At 41.1% G+C, this 20298-nt stretch overlaps 2 protein-coding genes across 2 annotated transcripts; one reads left to right on the top strand and one right to left on the bottom strand.

The window, feature by feature from the left end:
* Positions 1–472: 472 nt before the first annotated feature.
* On the top strand, positions 473–14884 carry LOC146664795 (uncharacterized). The gene is made up of 9 exons (XM_085412081.1): positions 473–9096; positions 10555–11062; positions 11195–11506; positions 11613–11785; positions 11884–11968; positions 12047–12279; positions 12417–12611; positions 12726–12951; positions 13075–14884. Exons 1-9 carry the CDS (start codon positions 8851–8853, stop codon positions 13617–13619), a joined length of 2523 nt encoding a protein of 840 aa, XP_085268207.1. The 5' UTR covers positions 473–8850; the 3' UTR covers positions 13620–14884.
* Positions 14885–15580: 696 nt separating this feature from the next.
* Positions 15581–19128, bottom strand: LOC146664794 (glycine cleavage system H protein, mitochondrial-like). The gene is made up of 5 exons (XM_085412080.1): positions 18953–19128; positions 18729–18808; positions 17366–17429; positions 17081–17212; positions 15581–16144 (listed from the first exon to the last, which is right to left on the bottom strand). Exons 1-5 carry the CDS (start codon positions 19101–19103, stop codon positions 16047–16049), a joined length of 525 nt encoding a protein of 174 aa, XP_085268206.1. The 5' UTR covers positions 19104–19128; the 3' UTR covers positions 15581–16046.
* Positions 19129–20298: the final 1170 nt, after the last annotated feature.

Below are 20298 nucleotides of genomic sequence, written 5' to 3'. Positions count from 1 at the left end.
GAGAGAAGCCATTTTGTGAATGTTGTGGTATGCGAGGGTGTCTGCTTGTTACATGCGTGTTTCATATTCCAGGGTGTATGTTCGGCGGCGGTGTGCGTCTGGCTTGGGAGGCTTTTGATGTGCAACCGTGTGTGCGTAACACGGCCAAGTGTGGAAGGCGTTTGGTGAATGGAGCCATGACCTCTGGGGTCACTTCATTAATTACATCTGTGACATTCAGCCAGATGAGTTTCCTTTGTGACTAAATGATATGATGAATATTAACGACCTCGGATGAATTACATTGCTGCTCCTGCTGCTGCTGCTGCTGATGATGATAATGTGTTTTACGACTCTGGGAGAGAGGGGAGGAAAATTGCACACTACAGCACATTTAGGACACACAAATTTTCATATGCAACATTTCAAAGACCACAGCTTAGGTTGGTAGAGAAGATTTTATTATTTGCTCATTTCTTATGCAAAACTTCCCAGTGGTTGATGAGACAACTTGCTGGAGAGGGGGGAAAAACTTCAATGAACATGGGAATGTAGTGTTCGATCAGACACGCGCACAAGTCGAGCACAAACCTGTATCTGCTTCTTGTTCTCTCGCGGCAAGCCCTTCATTTCACTGTTACACAGAAATGCGGCAACGGAAGATGTAACTGTGAAACTCGGGGTTGTTCTGATTGGGTTTGCTGGGCGGAGACAAGCAGATACATGGCGAGAACAATAGGAAGGTAACCACAGAAAAGGGCTTGAGATAGCTTCGTAGCTCATGATAGCCATCTTAGAAAGTCATCCTGATAAAGTGATCCCCCACCATTTCTCCTTCTCCCTGTCCTCCCCCTCTTAATCAAATGAGTACTATGCAGCTGGTGGGGTTGCGGCAAAAAAGGGGGTTCGAGTGAGTGTATGCGTGTGGAGAGTAGGTGGAGGTGGGGGGGCTTTGAGGGATAGCGTGAAATTATTGCCTGCTGGTGTATATGTGTCACTGGGGGTAGTAGGGTAGAGTAGGGGGTTGGGCTGGGGCTGGGGAGTAATGTCATTGCCTGCTGGTGTATCTGTAGTGGGGGCTCATTTAGATTTAGATTGGTTATGTGAGGAGAGAGCTGAAAGGCCAGCTCATGTTTATGCATGAATCCCAAAGCATGCTGCTGTGGTGGAGCCCCGAGTTAAAGAGACAGAGCTGAAATATATTCGCACATTCAGACGCACCTCTGTTTCTTAGGATAAGGCTTGAGCTGAAGCGACGCTGCGCTATCAGATTTCAGTCAGTGTGTGCATGTGTGCGCACGCCTGTGCACACAGATTACACCTCAGTCCAAATTAATATATTGCTTTAAATCCAAAATATTAAAAAGATGTCAGAGGTTGTGTTTTTTTTTCTCTTTTAACTACAATTTTTAACTACAGCCTTTACCACCCTTTTCCTGACTGTGTCGAGACGAGTGCTTTGGAGTCCTCTACAGCTGATGCAGAGGCTACACTGAGTTCATGGGAGCTTCCCACATTACACTCACTCATACCCAGAGAGTAATCAGTAAATGTCTTTGAAGGAGAGTTTGTTCAGCACTTCATCAGGTATAAAGTGGTTTTTATTTGGAAATGTGGTCCCTATCCATCTTTTAAATGACTTTTTAATGGTCGTCACACCATCCTAATCAATCATGTGGCAGAGCTAGCCTGCAAGCGCAAATACACTCTATTTATAATTCCTATATTCTGCAGCAAAAACCCGACTCAGTGTGCCTCTCAGTACTGTAAACAAACAGATACAAAATCAGTAGGTTTGTCTTTCCAATTTTGTGCAGACATTGGAAAAACTTCCTTTAGCAATCTCCAGCATCCTGGTTATGAGGTACCCCGCGTAATTTGTCTTTATATTACATCAATAACTTTTTCAAAGGAAGGATAGAGTAACTTTCCCCCCCAAGTAGTGCAGTTTATTGTTGTTCTTCTGTGTCTCTTTATTCAGGCCCACACTTCATGAAGGCCCCCCGCTCACCGTCACCACTCCCCCTCCCGCCTCACTGGCGACCACAGTACTTTACATCTATAATGAGATACAAATACGCATCAGCAGGACAGTGTCTATGCCACGCGTCACTCTGTGAATATTACTCACACTTATTAGCTGGATTATGTTAATCTTTACACTTTTTGCTCACAGACAACAGACTCCCCATGATATGGGGGTGGTCACGGCAGCAAGCGTGTGTTGTCCTGTGTGTGTATTTCTGAGTGTGCGCCTGCATGTCTGTTAAAGTGATTGCCATGTTGTCAAACTGATCTGCATGAGAAAGGGTGGTCTAATTACATCACTTATGTAAATGAGAAATGCACACAGCCAAGCACATACATACACATCGCAGAGGTCAAAAAGACAGTGCAGGCTGCCCCCTTATTGACTAACACAGGGTGGCATCACCACCTGTCAGAAATAGCCCTGTGCTCACACTGTACACAGAAGTTACAGGCTGTTTCGATGCACACCACTCAGATAAATCAGAAATGGAAGTCGATTGGTCAAGCTCACATTAGACTAAAGCACTCAAAATGTTATTGGAAAATGTCTGACCGCATATCCAGTGATTAGTCTTTTTTTCAGACTGAAACACTGATAGTATCCCTGTTGGAATGATTTATTGAGTCTGACACATTTTAATTAAGCCCAAATTAAATGAATCGGCTGGCGGACTATAAAACATTGCAGTTTAATAACGAGCCCCTACATTTTCCTTTTTCCCCCCCCCCTTCCTTCATCCAATCCCATTTTGGCTAGCCGCACCAAATAACCTCTCTCCATTTAATGATATGCAAATGAATTTTCATGAACCCCATGATCCCATGCGATGATTAAACTGAGATGACATTAGCTGCCATGCTGCTGCCACTCTCAGTGTTTCTGTCTCCCTATTTTCTGTCTCCCTATCTCTACCATCTTCCTTTGTATCCACGACAACAGCCAACTGGTGATATTAACAGGGTTCATTGTCAATATTCCCTTTCCTTCACCATTCCTTGAAATTTCCTTTGTGAGAAGTGACATTTTGCATATCCGCTGTTATTTCAGAGAAGTTTTCCCAATGCCAGCAGAGATGGCGAATCAGAGAGCTGGTTTCACTGGTTCTCACGTCTCATGTGGTAGTGAGCCCACTGCAGACATACAAGTTACAACAACTTTACAATTACTGTAGTAACATTACATAGACGATTTTAGTAACCTTCCACATCTCTTCATTTTCCACTTTCAATGCTCCCCTCCCACCGTTCCGTTTTAGTCTGTATCCAACTCCACCTCTGCTGTCGTTTATTGTACTCCATTTGCATAATGAAGCCCAGGCTTAATTAAGATCCCACTGGAGTCTGGAGCCAAGGATGAAGGAAGGAAGGACGAGGGAGGGGGAGGTAGTGAGGGAGGAATCCGGCGTTCCTTAGCTTATCCGCACGTGTCCAAATAGGAGGCACAATTTGGGGGGGAGAAGAGCGTTGACGAGTGATTAAATCGCTAATTATGATCGGCTGTTAGAATTAGTGTGTGGCTGTTAATTAGCTGCAGATGAGATGCCCAGACAGTTGCCCGCCTCTGATGACTGCAGAACCCTCCCTGACTGGCAATAGAGAAACACAGCTTGACACCCTGGAGATGATGCCAACACATCCCTCCCTTTAAACACACACAGCAGTCTGAGGGGATATCCCTTTAAGAAGATCCCAGGTGTGCAAGTGCAGGAAAGAGGCTCTTCATCATCCTTGTCCACCCACTCCCACTGTTCTTCGTTAAGCACAAAATCCCCCATTTTCCTCCTTCTGCATCCGTTATTCATTTTGCTCATTATTCCTCTCTTTCCACATAGTCTTTCTGCCCATACTGGAATGGTATGATCCCTCCTCTTAGATTTTTGTGATGGGCAGCAGCATCCTTTCAGTGCAGCAGCTGGCACTGAGCAGAGTTGGCATCACGGAAATAGTTTTTCTCCCAAACTCCCACCACGGCTACATTTGTAGTTCTACTTGTAGTTCTTTTGCTACTTTTTTTGCCGTGGCATTTAGTACATTTTAGTGTATCTATTGGTCGTGCCCGCGAACGCCTCGCAGTTTGTGTTTGGCATGGCGCCATCTCTGTTTCCAGTCTTTCCCTTGAGGGGATGCCACCGCCAAAAACGTTCAAGGCATCCGAAATGTTTTGCTCACCGTACGGAGGTTTCTGTTTACTAATGTGTGCATTATGTTGCTTTGGCAGGGTGCCATCTTTCTCCCTGTGCCCTTGCCGCCCCTGAAAAGATGCCATCACTAAATCGCTGGCAACCGTTGCCCGGGCACCTCTTCTTGGCTTTGTCCAAACAAACAAATGGTGATTAGTAGCAAATCCTCGGAGGTGAGTCCTCGTCTTTGACTATGACAGTTTTCCGCCATTCGCTTCGAATGCTTCGGGCATGCCACATGTACAAACTGGCATGCTGCCCGTTGGGTGGCACGCTGCAGCTGGCATAGAAAGGAAGAAAAATTGAATAACGGTTACAATAATTCCAACGCTGTTTCCCATTCTGCGACCTATCGTGCATTTACAAATTTAAAGTATTGTCCATCTTTCTCCTCAACATCCTATGATTCTGTCGTTTATCGATATCCGAGTCCTCTGCTTGCTGGCATCTCACTTACTTCTATGCTCCGCTATCCTCTGATATTTTTCCCATCTTCCCTTTCTCTGCCCAGTCTCTTGTTCGTTACGCCCCATTATGCCTGTGCCAAGGTGCCACCATGGTAGCAGTATGGAGGTCTGTTTCTCTTCCTCTTTCATTCTTATTCTCCTCCTCGCCCCTTTTCCCATGCCCATGCCCGCCCCTGCTCAAGTCCTGACTGGATGGCACTGTGCCAACCTGCCACCGCCATCGCTCTCATTTGTAGCTCATCCCTCCGTTGCCCTTCCCCCTGTCTCTTCATTTCCATCCCTCTCTTTTCCCCTTATTTCATTCATTTATTTTCTAACAAAAAAAAAAAACGCTTCACATTGTATGGAACACTTTATGTGTTGGACCTCTAGTTATGCGCAAGATCACTTCAGACATACAAACTTTTCATTCCTTAAAGTCACTCTGCAAATCTTTGCTGTCATTTGAAAGACTTTTTTTGGCACCTGAAGAAATGCTCTCAGTGGCTGCCCTGTAGGTAATTACAGCAGCACTCACTTATTCCACTGAGACAAGAGGAGAAGGACGAAGAGAGCCCCGAGTTTGTAGAGAGCTTGTGCTGTTTTAATTAACTTTAACCAACCCCCCATTATGTGTGTTTCACTTCACATCTCCTAGAGCCTTGAGTAGGTTGTGCTCGTTCACACATGAACAATACAGCAATATGATTGATATGATCATCAGTAAAATTGATTGTATACCATTGACCTAACCCACTTTGCCAAGATGACCCTTGCTCCCTTGTTTTTCTTTTTTTTTTTCTCCCACTCTTTTAATTCTCTTGAGTCAAACAAAAGCTGGCAGTGGTGGTGATGCTATTAAGCAAATACTCTCATTAGAACACAAAACATAATGAATATGTAAATGGTGTGTGTAATTTATGCATGGGCTGAGAGACTTGTTGTCTATTCAGCCCTTTATTATACTCTCTATTTTTATCCCCTTTTCCTTAAAAGTTCACACTCTTTACCAATTTACTGCTTTTCTTAGACCACATCCTGTGACTGAATCCTTGGGGGACTTCTCGAGGTCTATCTATTGTCTCCTTTATTTTGCCTTTTTTTATGTCTACACTTTTCTCCTTGCCTTTAACCATGGTTTGTACTCTCTAACAGTCTTTTTTCTCTGTTTGCTTCTTTTGGCTCACATCCTGTCCTCTCCAAAAACAAACCCTGCAGTGACGCATTAAACCAACAACTGAGTGTTTGAACAAGGTCTTTCTTCCAGGAATATGAATACTGAATAATCTATCCACTAAATCGCATCCGGACCTGATTGTGTTGTATTCTGTTTTCCCTTTGTCCCTCTGTGACTGTGTTGATCTTAATGTGTGGTCCAAACTGTGTGGCAAATTGAAGCGTGTCCTGATAGACGGAGAGTAGCCTTGCTCCTGTCTAGGATAAACACCTATAATACTCTGGCTCCCTTGGCAATCACCATAGCAACAAACCATGGTACCCACGTGAGTTGCATAATAAGATGTTCCCCAAGACCATGGACCATAAAGCGACAAAGTGACAAACTAGACACCCGCAGCACTGGCTGTAAGACAGAAAAATTCATTTTGAACAAAACAAAGGTTATGTTTGACATTTGAATGGTTATTTTCTATTTGTCAATAAGCTCACATCAGAAAACATGCACCCTTACAAGCACATACACCTTTTCTGTGTCTCCAGACCTTAAAAGGTGCTGATGAGCTGCAGTCAATGATTGTAATGAGCTATCGATCACCGTGGGAAAACAGAGGGACAGAGAAGGGTGAGGGAGGCAGAGGGAACCAGAGGACACACACACACAAACTGAAGGACTGCCAGAAAAAAAAATAAGAAAAACTTCAGATGAACTAAATGGAGACAAGCTGCCTGAGACAGAGTATCAATACTTGCTTTAATCAAGACTTCATCTCATCTCCTTCATCTTGTTCTGCTTGAAATAGAATTTATGGGACTGTGTTTTCTGTGATCACAGGTTTAAATGGAAGTGGTCAACTCAGGGCAGTGTGTGGATGAGTTGATTTGCGAAGGATGACCATGCAGACACGCTTGCCATGACCAAGTACAGATGCCAGTGAATGGCACTGACGCAGTATCTCTATATTCCCCTCTTTTTGTGCTGTATGCATGGAGTGAAGGCAGACAGCTTTAGGGAAGGGGGAGGTGCGTTGCGTGTGTGTGTGTGTGTGTCGTGTGTTGGCTGGCGTTTCAGATAATGAAATGCAGCAGGGAACAAAGAGCTGGGGGCCCCTATTCTCTGTGCTGCAGCTTCATTTTCACTCCCGTCAGTCTATGATTCTTCTAAACCCTCTTTCTTGTGTACACGCATGCATGTGTGTGTGTGTGTGCGTACGTGCATGTTTATGTTTGTATGAACCAGTTGTTGTTATGTGCACGAGTCTCCCCTCCTCCTCCCCCCCTGTTAGCATTCTGCATGGCAGATCCCCCTAATGTAATAACTGTGTCTGCATGTCTAATTTACAGCAGGAGAGAGTAAATAGCCTGTGGTTAATTACAGTACGTGTGTGTGCTTGTGTGTATGTGCGTGTGTGAGTCTATGCAAGTGTCTACATGCGCGTGGGTGTGTCAGAATGATTTATGAGTTGCAAATAGCTACACTAGTGGCCCGTTTCTCCTCACTTAGTTTTTAATCTGTCTTTCCATTAATTTTCCTGGAGACGTTATTATGGTTTTATAACAATGTGCACGAGGATGCACATATGAGTACACGTGTGTGTTAATGAGACCGAGGTGTGGACATTTCGCGAGTATCAGCTCTACGTGGGCACCTGGACTGCACTTTTGCTTTTGCTTCTCTATTTCCCTTCCTTCCTTTTCCCCTTTTTCTCTCTTTTGGTGCTTCATTCACTCTCTTCATTGAGAGCCACAATGAACACAGATCTTTATTGACAGTACACGGTAGAACATGGAAACAGCAGGTCAATCCATTTAGCCCAAGGGCCGATACACCAATTCACCAATTTGTCAGTGTTAGTTTGAAAGAGAAAAGCAGCTAATCTCTCCTCTCTGCTCTCTATTGATCACACACTTAGACTCCACTTCTCTGTCTAAACACTATTGATTCTCTCTCTCTCTCAATCTCTTTCTCCCGCTCCCTCTCTTTCGGTCTTGCTCTATTCACATACCACAGCACTCAACACCATATTCCCTTCTTACACTCCCACTACTTTTCACATAATAGTTTTGAATAACTCAGATCGTATGTCCTTGTTTGCGAAGCCTTGAGTCGCATTTTAGACGAACACTTGAGAATTTTTTTTTATATAAGTAAAATAAGACTTCTGAGTAATTCCTGTAATAGTATCACAAGTGGAGCTTATCAACTATACAAAGCATTTTAAAGTTTGCTCCACAAGTGTCACAAATCATTGTCCCCTGCTGCGTACTTTCAAAAGCTTATTCATGGTCTCATTAAAAAAATCAATTACTTAGCAACCCTTCAACAGTCTGAATACAGACTGTGATTTAAAAAAAAAAAAAAATCACTGCTGGGTACACCGTCTCCTGTCTCCTGGCTTTGTTTTTCAGTCACATCACAGGCTGCACTTGAAAAAGGCCACATTCCTGTCAAGATGAAGGCTATGTAAAAATTATAGAGTGATTATCCAAAGGAAGATGCCCCCCCCCCCCCCCCCCCTCCAGCATTTTAACATCACTTCAAATTGAACCAAGGATCTCTATTTGATTGGATTTTGCTTGTGGCGACCCTGGGAATGAAACATTTTCGTTGACAGGTATAGATTTGGCAGAGAAATGATTGTGCTGTGGACAGGAAGATGAAACACAGAGATCGACTCAAATCTATGTCAAAAACAGGCATTCATATAGCATTTATTAGGTCTATATTGCTCTGCCATAATGCCAAGTTAATGAAATGTAAACAAGGAATCCCATCTGTTACTCACACGCTGTGAAAAGAAAAAAAAACCCAGCCTAACACCCATGGGCTTTACTAGCCTCCTGCATAGCTCATTTATATTAGATTTGTACACCCCCTACTGGTGCTTTTTACTCATTACAATTTACCCCAGGTTACAAAACATTTGACACATGGCTTGTGTAACTGAAAATCAGCTGTTGTTTGGTAACCGGTAGTTCAGGAGGTTGAGATGATCGTGAATATAGAGCTTAGGCTTTAATCTTTTTAACAAACTAAAATGTCAGTCACCTTTTACTCGAAGATGCCTCCTTCAGGAGCTGATGCCCAAGCCACAGTGAAATGGTGGTTAGGGGAAGTACTGGAGGGTCGAGAGGATCCCGAGGGTTTCTTCGCCATGTGTGTGTCCATCCTGGGGCAAGTAGAGACCCGCTCACAGTTTCTGTCCCTCATCGAGCCTCTGTCCACGGGTGACAGACTCCTGCACGCCAGTCTCACCTCCATCTACCAGGAATATTTCACCAAGGTCAGTAAATGTTTCAGCAATAGAAGTACATTCAGGTTGGAGGACTTGTAACACCTAGGCTTAAGTCAGCAAAAATAAAATACATACAAAAAATGACACGAACAAAACACAATAAGGAAGTAACAGGACTTAATTAAACGACTGGCGCTTTTAGAGATTAACTCAAGCATTTGATGATACACGTAACTTTAGGTAGCTAGTTGTGTTTTTGTCACTTTTTCATTTTACCTACTAGCCTAGCTTAACCTAAAATAAATAAATACGTAAATAAATGAAAGAAAACATACATAAGTATTAATGATTTCCTAATGGCGGTACAGGAGCAGCTCTTCACCGAAACTGCAAACCACTGCCAAGGCTAAAGTTTCCCCCTTTTGTGAATGCGGAGCCCCGGGATCTGTGTTAATTGGTGATATTTTCCCGAGAACTACGGAAGCGTTGAGCTGCCACCCAGGCAAAAGAAAAATAGAGCTATATCACATCATAACGTGAAAACTTTATTGTTCTCACAATATACTATCATGTTAGTACAATATACTTTTCACGTTTGAACAACATAATATCACGTCATTACAATATACATAATTATTACGTTCGTAGAATATAAAAAGTTTTTTGTTATAACGTGATATTAAGTATATTGTAATGACGTGATAGTATATTGAACAAACATGAAAAGTATATTGTAAGAACAATAAAGTTTTGTGATATATCTCTATTTTTATTTTGCCTGGGTGGCAGCTCTATGCTTCCCTACATCGAGATGATGTCTCCCAATTTTTTCCCATTTCAGTTTTCTTTGTATTTGTAGGGATTTTTTCTAAAAATGTCTAAAAGTAATTTAGAAAATGGAAATTGTGATTTCCTTGGCATTTTCCACTTTCCCTAAACAATTTGAGGAAAGTGGACAAGTGGAGGACAAAAGAAGTGGCAGGTCTAAAGAACTATCTAAAGCAGATGAACAGTATCTGAAAGTCATGTCCAGAAGAAATAGGAGAAAAAAAATCAAAAACAAGACCTGACACAGGACCTGAGAGATGCATGTGATGCTGCCCATCAGCGCAGGATTTAATCCCAGTGCTGATAGGGATTAGGGCAGGACCCCCTGGAATCTAGAGGGCGGTGTTGGAGATGAAGATGGGGGCTTGAATGAAGCCTGAGTGACAAGACGGAACCGGTGATGGGGAGAATTTGGGTTACAATAAGGTGTCTGCAAGGAAGAATGACAGGTTTGCATGTGTCCCTTATGAAGTACTTGATGAGTGTAAACCAAGCCGTGCCTGTACACACCCATCTAATTAAAGAGATAATACATTTAAATAATTGAAACACCTGTGGTAGTTTTTGATAAAAGCTAATGTCTTGTCATTTAGGGCATAGTGTACACATTCGTCTTTTTAAACTACTAAAGAATTGTTTTAAAAGTAATAACAGTGGGTTGTCCTGCTTAAATTTTAGACTGAAGATGACGAGCTGGAACTTGCTTTGGCTCTCTCTCTACTGGATATGAAAGGTCAGAGAGGATCTGTTCAGCTGAATTCTATATTAAAGCCTGAAGGAAGCAACTGCACCAATCAAACTGGATCCTGGGACAGAGAGAGTCCACCGCAGACAGCCAGAGAGATGGAGTTTCAAATAAGTACGTATCCTAATAAGCAGACACTCGGGACAGGTCAGACTGTGTGTGTCTCAGAACAGGAGGGAGATGTGGATCAATCACAGAAACCAAAACGCTCTAAGAATAGGCGGCAGAGGCGAAAATGTACTGGCCAGCACCTTGTAGGTTTACCCCGCTCTCCATCAGCACCACCACCAGTGTTACTGTGGTTCAGGAGGGATTTGCGGCTGTGTGACAATCCTGCTCTCGTGGCGTCACTAGAAGTGGGTGCACCTGTCATACCTGTCTTCATCTGGAGCCCCAAAGAAGAGGAGGGAACGGGCATTACAGTGGCTATGGGAGGAGCTTGTAAGTTTGATCAAGGAATCAGTGGTTATAGCAATACTTTGTCTCATGTCTTCATAATAGTTCTTGACAAAATCCTTGTTTGTAAGGCTCTGTATTCTAATTGTCTGAATGTATCTTCCCTTTTTTAAATAGGTAAATATTGGTTGCATCAGGCATTGTTGTGTTTTTGTTCATCTTTGGAGCACATCGGCAGCCGTCTTGTCGTCCTCAAGGCAAATGGGGAGATGACAAGTACTGAATCTTCTCTGAAGGCACTTAAGGAGCTGATTAAAGAGACTGGGGCAAGAACAGTGCTGGCTAATGCCTTGTATGAGCCCTGGCTGAAGGAGAGAGATGATCTGGTAGTATCAGCTCTGCAGAAACAAGGTGTTGAATGCAGGATGTTCCACTCTTATTGTCTCAGAGACCCTTATTCTGTCACCACGGAGGGTGTTGGCCTTCGAGGTTAGTCAAAGCATATTTCTATGTGCATACTGGGTTTGCTGATAATGTATACCTAAATTACAATATGGCTATTCTGATGAACTTTTATTGTTTTTTTATGATGTAGGAATAGGTTCAGTCTCTCACTTCATGAGCTGCTGTAGACAGAACCCAGGGACTGCAGTAGGAGTTCCCCTGGACCCCCCGGTATCTCTCCCTACACCTGCCCACTGGCCAAAGGGGCTCTGTTTGGATGAACTAGGCTTGGCACGCATGCCCCGCAGGAAGGATGGCACAACGGTTAGAAACCAAAGCTCTAAGGCAAAACAAAACAACTTAAAAAATAATTTAAATCACGCATCTGTCAATGTTTTCTTTGTTTTCTCTTCGGCATTCAGGTTGACTGGGCAGCGAATATTAGAAAGACCTGGGATTTTAGTGAAGGAGGAGCGCAAGCCCGTCTAGAGGCCTTTCTTCATGATGGTGAGACACCTATTGTTCAGTTGGTTATCTTAACAGACTTGGCAATGAACAACACCATATATTTATTTCTATTTCTAGGTGTGTATAGATATGAAAAAGAGTCAGGCAGGGCAGATGCTCCGAACACCAGCTGCTTGTCGCCCTATCTTCATTTTGGTCAGCTCAGTCCACGCTGGTTAATGTGGGATGCCAAAGGAGCACGTTGTCGACCCCTAAAGTTCCAACGCAAATTGGCGTGGAGAGATTTGGCTTACTGGCAGCTCACGCTGTTTCCTGACCTCCCATGGGAATCCATCAGACCTCCATACAAGGTGGAAATTAGTTATAGACTACAAAGTGAATATTAACCATACCATAAAATTGTAAACTTTTTTTGTTGCCACGTCAATTTATTAATTTGTAATAAAGGCCTAAACCACATTATGGATAATTTTACATCCACTGGCAGGCTTTGCGGTGGAGCAGTGATCGGGGCCACCTCAAGGCATGGCAGCGAGGACGAACAGGCTACCCTCTGGTCGATGCAGCCATGAAGCAGCTGTGGCAAACAGGCTGGATGAACAACTACATGAGACATGTAGTGGCATCTTTTCTCATAGCATATCTTTATCTGCCTTGGCAAGAAGGCTATCGCTGGTTCCAGGTGAGATGCGTGTGCACACTGGGACTAATGCACTCACAAAGATATTGCACCAAATGCCTGACAAATATTCACAAGTACTACTTAACTTCCTGACTGTATCCAACCCATTTTTAGGACACCCTGGTGGATGCAGATGTTGCCATAGATGCAATGATGTGGCAGAATGGGGGCATGTGTGGCCTGGATCACTGGAACTTTGTCATGCACCCTGTTGACGCAGCAATGACCTGTGACCCCTACGGTACCTATGTTAGGAAATGGTGTCCTGAACTTGCAGAGTTGCCTGACGAGCTTATTCACAAACCCTGGAAATGTCCTGCATCTATGCTGCGGCGTGCAGGTGAGACATTTTATTGTAATTCACTTTTTAAATAAGATAAATGTATGGAATCATGCTTTGCATAGTTTAGTTTTAACAGTTAATATATCAATTTATTACATCGATGCTGTCCTCACGGTTTAGGTGTGGTGTTTGGCCAGTCGTATCCCGAGCGAATAATTACAGATCTCGAGGAGCGAAGGAATCAGTCTCTGCAGGATGTAGCTTTGGTGCGCAGGGAGTTTGAACAGTATGTGGACAAACGCTCAGGCTGCGATTTGGTGCCTTTGCCCCCACGCCTGGTCTCTGAGGCTTTGGGTTTATCACACAAGGATGGGGCTGTGGTGACACAAGGAAAGCAGTTCCTGTTGCCTGTCATCACTCGCATGGAATTCAAACACCAGCATGAAGATCCGGATGCTGATGCCACATCAAACCCCTACAACGCAGTTTTAAAAGGATACGTGAGCCGAAAGAGGGACGAGACCATTGCTTTCCTTAATAAGAGAGACTTCACTGCCAGTGTAATGCATGAGGCAGTCCAAAGAAAGGAGAGGCTCAACAGCGATTATCGGAGAATGGAGGGGCTCCCACCGTCTCCTTCACCTCGAGGCAGGGCCAGACGAACTCCCACAGCCAAGGACAGGTTCTCTATAGTACCCGGTGGGGCAGTCACTTCTCTAAAGTGACCAAGACTACAAACTTTTTAGTCATTTGCCACAGAATGTAAACATATTACAAATTTATTGAGTGTAAAAATTATGCCAAGACATATTCTGCCAATGTGGATGTGGAAAATATTTGTGGAAAAAAAGTAGATTGCAAGGGGGCTGGAAAATGCTCTCAAAAGTTTATATTCAGTTTGACCTCAGGTACTGTGTTTAATAATGGCAGCATACACTGCGTTCCAAATTATTATGCAAATGATATTTTTCTGTTTTTGCTACTTAGTCGATTCAAATGACAGTCGGCATAATTTTCGAGTCATCGACCAATAGAGTATAATTCAAATGTTACTGAACAAAACTCCCAATGAAAACAGTATGTTTTTCAAAAATAAAAAAACTTAAAATGCACTGTTCCAAATTATTACGCACACAGACTTTCAAAAGATTTTATAGATTGTAAAGAATTGAAAATGGTTATTTGTTGAATTTGCAGCATTAGTAGATCAATTTCACTAACATCAAAAGCGATTTCAATCAAAAACATCTTAACAGGTCAAGTTACATATTAACATAGGACCCCTTATTTGATAGCAGTTTTACAATTCTTGCATCCATGGAACAGTTTCTACTTGAATGGTTTGCAGGATGTCAGAATAGCCTCCCAGCGCTGCTGTTTGGAGGTGAACTGCCTCCCACCCTCATATTTTTTGTTTGAGGATGCTCCAAAGGTTCTCAATAGGATTGAAGTCAGGGAAGAATGGGGACCACACCATGAGTTCCTCTCCTTTTATGCCAATAGCAGTCAATGATGCAGAGGTATTCCTTGTAGCATGAGATGGTGCATTGTCTTGCATGAAGATGGTTTTGTTCTTCTCTTTCTACCATGGAAGAAAGTGGTCAGTCAGAAGCTCCACATACTTTGCAGAAATCATTTTCACACCTTCAGGGACCCTAAAGGGGACAACCGGCTCTCTCCCTGTGATTCCGGCTTAAAACATGACTCTACCACCTCCTTGCTGACGACGCAGCCTTGTTGGGACATGGTGGCCGTCCACCAACCATCCACCACTGCATCCATCTGGACCATCCAGGGTTGCACTGCACTCATCAGTGAACAAGACTGTTTGAAAATTAGTCTTCATGTAGTTCTGGGCCCACTGCAGCCGTTTCTGCTTGTGAGCATTGGTTAGGGGTGGCTGAATAGGTTTATGCACAACTGCAAGTCTCTGGAAGATCCTACACCTTGATGTTCGCAGGGCTCCAGAGGGACCAGCAACTTCAAATAAGTGTTTAGTATTAGTATTTAGTATTTATTTATTTATTGTCATTGTCAAGAACAATGAAATTGCGTTTGGGGCTTCCATACAACCCAAAAAAAAGAAGAAAATAATAAATACCCCTTAAAACCCAAGTGTACATATTTAACCCAGTGTGACTCCAATGCAATAAGACAATCCTTAGCAATAATGTTCGTAGAAATTCAGACAAAGACCTGAGAAACATGACAAAATACAACAATGCAACCCATTCAATATTATTGTACTGTGAGATATGATATCAGATATGATAGTTATCTATTTAAGAAAGAGGGGGGGGGGGGGGGGCAGGAGGGGGAAGAGAATAAAGATATGATGCACCAATGCAGACCAGTTCATTGCTATTAAGAAGTTGGATATGGTTATTGTCAAACTTCTTAATAGCAATGAACTGGTCTGCATTGGTGCATCATATCTTTATTCTCTTCCTGGCAAACTAATGATCATAAGTGTCCAAGATTGATTTCAATGATACAAAGAGTCCTGAGACACAATTCCATCCATGGGTTTAATTGAAAAACAACTAATCTTTATGACACTTAAACACAATTTGCATTATAATTTGGAATGCGGTGTATATACATATATTTATATTAGTGCGATTTATTTTTTCTTTAAGCCGTATATAAAACATAAAAATTTCAGAAATAAATGACAAAGAAAAGAGACTTTTTAAGGAAATGTTTATTTATTTTTTATTACACAGGTCCTCTGTCCACAGTTTAACCCTTATACATGCAGTGAAGATCAAAATAATTAATACCATAAAGACAAAAGTGCTTTTTAAGTCAAACAGTGTCCCAAGACAGAGTTTCAAGTCCTTCACTGAAATGATTTGTAACTATTTTATTCTAGTCTCAGTCTCTTCCACCTTTTGGTGGTTTGATGCTTTAAGAAACCAACAATGGATATTAGGTCAATGCAGGCTGGAAGGTCCCCTAAATTAAGTCTGTAAAGAAATTCTAAAGTTCACAGCTCTACAGCACTGACAGATCAGTAGCCTGGAGCTACAGAGCTCCACTGGAGAATGCTATGTATTGCGTTTTAACGGACAGGCACATATTGTGCACCTCTCTCTGCCAGTGTTGTGAGAAAAAGGGAAGGTGCACAGCACATACAGAAAGGTGTTATGTCAGTCCTCAATAGAATGGATGTATCTCTCATATGCAGCTTCATCCATTAGACTGTCAAGCTCGGCAGGTTTGGAAATGCTCATCTTCATGAGCCAACCTATAATAGATGTGTAAAAATCAAGTTAAGCTAAGCTCTGATTCAAAGATGCACACTGGTTTCAGTACTTGTAGCATTAAATGCTTCACATGAAAAAACAAAACAAAATAACTACACAAAATATGAGTATATTTTGTTCTTTGCATTGTTTAAAGATATAAGCTAAAAACCTTATAAGAGAAAATGTTTGTAAATGTCACTGACACTGTTTTTTTTATATATATATATATATATATATATATATATATATATATATATACACACACACACACACACACACACACACACACACACACACACACACTTTTTTTTGCTTGAGTAAAATAGTCCACCAGAGTGAACAGCTTATGTTTTGCTTTCAGACTGTGAGTGAATGTTATAAGTGAAAGGTTATTTTAACATTCTGCAGTGCATTACTACCAAAGGCCATAAAGGTAATTGTGATGGGTTAGTAATTAACTTAAATAAAATGGAATGAATGCAGTGAGGGAAAAGAGATTGAAACATACAATGTCTCTGGACATCAAATATTCAGATGTTAGTTAGAAAATGTGCAATGAAGGGTCATTTTAATGAAATATAATGTAATGTAACAATAGAACAGCTCCAGCTTTATGGCCTTAATGTAGACCCTGTCTTCACTGTTATGTTGTGTTGTATTACTGCCATCTACTGTCCAGAGATTAAACCTCATAGCTTACTGCCACGTATTATACTGGGTGATAAAACAGTTAAAAAAAAAACATTAGGTTTTAGCAGTGATCTATATAGAAAAAAAATGCACCAATCGAAAGAAAATGCCAATGTTGTGACAAACCACAAAGAGTAATGTCATTGGTTAATTCTATTTAAGCTCTTGCATTAATCTAAAATGTCTCATACATACACCAGAGTACCCTCCACTAACTGCACTGTGACGTTTATGTGTGTACTTACCATCTTTGTAGCAAGATTTATTGACCAGACCAGGGTTGTCTGCCAGTAGCGTGTTGATCTCTACAACTTCTCCAGTTAAAGGAGAATAAAGCTCGCTGGCTGCCTTTACACTTTCCAGAGCTCCAAACTCATCTGCAGGAGTAAATTTCAGAAAGTACGTCATGAGGGACAAGAGGCCATCCACTTTCCTGCATTGTGGTGACTCTAAATCCAGCGATGACATGCATGAGATCAAGCTTTATACCCATCTTAATAATATTCACTATTATTCAGCAAACATCATACCTTGCTGAGCCAGCTGTGCCCCCACCTCTGGCAGTCCACAATAAACTACATCTCCCAATGCCTCCTGCAAGCGGTTAGGGAAAACATTTAGCCAGGACAACCAGAGTATGATGTTAAAAAAACAAAACAAAACAGTTATTTGCGTTTCATTTAAATGTTGTGGAAAGGGATGTCTGTGTTTACATTTGAGTCACTGCTATCTGGTGTTTGAGTGTTGTGCACACACAAGAAATGTAATGACAACTGTCAGTCCTACATATACTTTCTAAACTTTTAAATAAATGCCAGTTTAAAAACTGTACTTTATATTTATGTCAGTAAATATATGTTATTTAAGTTTTTTGGGGGCCATGTGAGGGAGCATTGCCTTAATTAGCTTGCATAATAAAAGAGCTTTAAATCTTGGATCTGCCTTGCATGTGCACATATTTCAGCGCCATTGTGCTAAAAAGTCATCACCTGCAAACATAAAAAAAAAAGATTATGTTTTTATGTCTAATATATTTGCTTATATTGAAAAATAGGCTGCACTCCGCATAATCTACATATGAAATAAAGAAATAACAAGTATCTTTATGATTATATTATTGTACCTACCTACTGTGTATTTTACACAATAATAAACCCAGTCTCTTCTGGCCACTTAAAATAGCTTTTAAAAAGACATTTTTAATGTTAATGAAACACCTGAACAAACAAAGGACACATACAAGTCCCTCTGCCAAAAACTGAGTGCAGCTTCTACTGCTACTGGACTGTTTATTTCAAAACACAATGATAACATTTAAGAGAAATATGTTTCACATACTGTAAGCCATCAAATCATTGATAGCAGTTTTAATCAGTGTTGTCTCAAAAAGTGATTTGAGTGATTTACCAAAACATTGTCAGCCTAGACATGAAACGTATGCCAACCATATCTCTAAAGAATGATATAAACCAGTTTGTGACAAAGTGACTTTTACATAGCATTTACTTATCCAGCTAAAAAGTCTCTTGACATATAAAAATGTCAATTTTTAAAGAGAGAGATCTGGCCAAGCAGCATTAAAAATAACACTATTATAAAGATATTGTGTGGCCAAAAAAGGACTGGATTGATTATAATGTAGATAGAATAATGCAGAGCCATAAAGATACTCGCGAAACAGGCCATTTCTTTATTTTTCATATATAACATATAAAGTCTATTTACCAATACAATTAAACACATTACACATAAAACTCTGAAATCAACTATCAGTTGATAATTTATTAAGACAACACCAGTAATCATCTTTTTTTCCTTCTTTTTCTGGCAAATTCCGGAAATCACATTTTGGCACCGGTCTGTGAAGTGCACGCGCAAAGGTGGAATACTCACTTGTGCAAAGTTGCTGATCCCGACCGTCCCGATTCCGTCTTCCACACGAATCCATTCGTGTTTGTCTGTGAATTTAAGCGCTGCAAGATAACACAACATACTCAGAACTTAGCGAGGATTTTGAAGTCCTCGACGAGTATGACAGAAACACTCAAACACGCTGCAGCTATCGTGTCCTTTCTGTCGCTAATGTTATCTAATACAAGACATGCATAGTCGAATACCTGCTGATAACCGGCTAGAAGAGGCTAGCGTTCTTCCAAAATAAGGCTTAGATGCCAGCTGCAATGGAGAAAGCGACGCTGAACGAGCGAGTAAAGGCAAAACTGTAGAAAAGTTGGAAGAGAGGGAACGGAGTAGCCAACAGGCAGCCATGTTTGTCGCTCACTGATGAGAGCATGTTTCTTCTTCATTGATATGAGAGGTATCAGTGGCGCTTTACTGCCCTCCACCGATCATCGTTATTGATCCTCTCGAGCGCTCGGTTTGCTATTATAAAAACTATTATTATAATTTAACTAGCAATAAATTTCTTAAAAAATAAAGAAATGCCAAACTCAAGCCCAAAGTAAATTACTTCTACCCCTGTTGATTTTTTTTAAAAGTTGCCACAGATGGAAATGGAAACTGACTTAGAATCGATGCTGCATTATTTTAAAATAAATTTCTTGGCAGTTTGAAAGTTTTATACCATTTAAGACATGTTTCAGCTTCAAAGATCATCTAATATTAAAAAAGGAAAAATAAATTTTTGTTTCTGAGTTGTTTTTTCCCATGTGGCTGAATAACTCAGTAAAATAAAGTCTAACATTACCTTGGTGATAAAGTGGAAGGTGTACTACTTTTTATATTTCCAACTATTTTAGTTGATCTTTCCAGTACAACGCCGAAATTACTGTCAGCAAAGCCAAGGGAAGTTATACTGATTTAAAAATCTAAGTGTCAAAAATATAATAAAATACACATACACCATTACTTTACAGTGACTCAAATAATGGATTGTAGGTTATGTCCCAATACTTTTTATATACTTTGCTGCTCTAGCAATGCTCAAGATTTAGACATTAATTGAAGTATAAGTTAAATAAACATTCAAATCAGTGACTTAAAGATCTAGACCTTTTAATATGAGACTGTTCTAAGACATGCCTTGCTATTTCCTCAACACATTTCACTTGGAAATAATTGGAAAACAAAAGCCCACATATTCAGCAGCAACAAATTAAAATATAAAAAAAAAATATGAAAAGAAGGTTTTAGAGAGAAATACTGGGATATACTGGCAAATATCTGCTTCTTTCTGTGAGTATCACCAGGATTTCACACTCAGAATAATACTGCATGTAAATTTCTATGCCCAAAGTAGGGTCGTTTTTTGTTTCGTTTTGTTGGAACACGCCCAACTAATTTAACATATCTAATATCTATGGTTTTGCTGATGATAAGGATAAGCTTCCAAGAAGTTTATCAGGGCGTTATTTCAGGAGCCGTGGTGATATCAGATCTGTTTATGATGGGTGGATTATGTGTAAACACATTCAAGTTTATTTCCTGGCTTCATCCAAATGTT

Source organism: Rhamphochromis longiceps, linkage group LG7 (genome assembly GCF_057381845.1).
Source record: "Rhamphochromis longiceps isolate RC_006_pf linkage group LG7, R_longiceps_female_GT1.1, whole genome shotgun sequence".
In the NCBI taxonomy this organism is placed as follows: Eukaryota; Metazoa; Chordata; class Actinopteri; order Cichliformes; family Cichlidae; genus Rhamphochromis; species Rhamphochromis longiceps.
The sequence above is the reverse complement of the archived record's forward strand: the minus strand, read 5'-3'. Positions and strand labels throughout refer to the sequence as shown.

Excerpts from the sequence above, each read along its gene's own strand:
- LOC146664795 (XM_085412081.1), top strand. The coding sequence starts at position 8,851 with ATGTCAGTCACCTTTTACTCGAAGATGCCTCCTTCAGGAGCTGATGCC. Across the intron at positions 11,063-11,194 it reads AGTGGCTATGGGAGGAGCTT|GTAAATATTGGTTGCATCAG; the intron begins GTAAGTTTGATC and ends TTTTTTAAATAG. Across the intron at positions 11,507-11,612 it reads GGAGGGTGTTGGCCTTCGAG|GAATAGGTTCAGTCTCTCAC; the intron begins GTTAGTCAAAGC and ends TTTATGATGTAG.
- LOC146664794 (XM_085412080.1), bottom strand. The coding sequence starts at position 19,103 with ATGGCTGCCTGTTGGCTACTCCGTTCCCTCTCTTCCAACTTTTCTACA. Across the intron at positions 17,213-17,365 it reads GGCACAGCTGGCTCAGCAAG|ATGAGTTTGGAGCTCTGGAA; the intron begins GTATGATGTTTG and ends TTACTCCTGCAG. Across the intron at positions 16,145-17,080 it reads TAAATCTTGCTACAAAGATG|GTTGGCTCATGAAGATGAGC; the intron begins GTAAGTACACAC and ends CATCTATTATAG.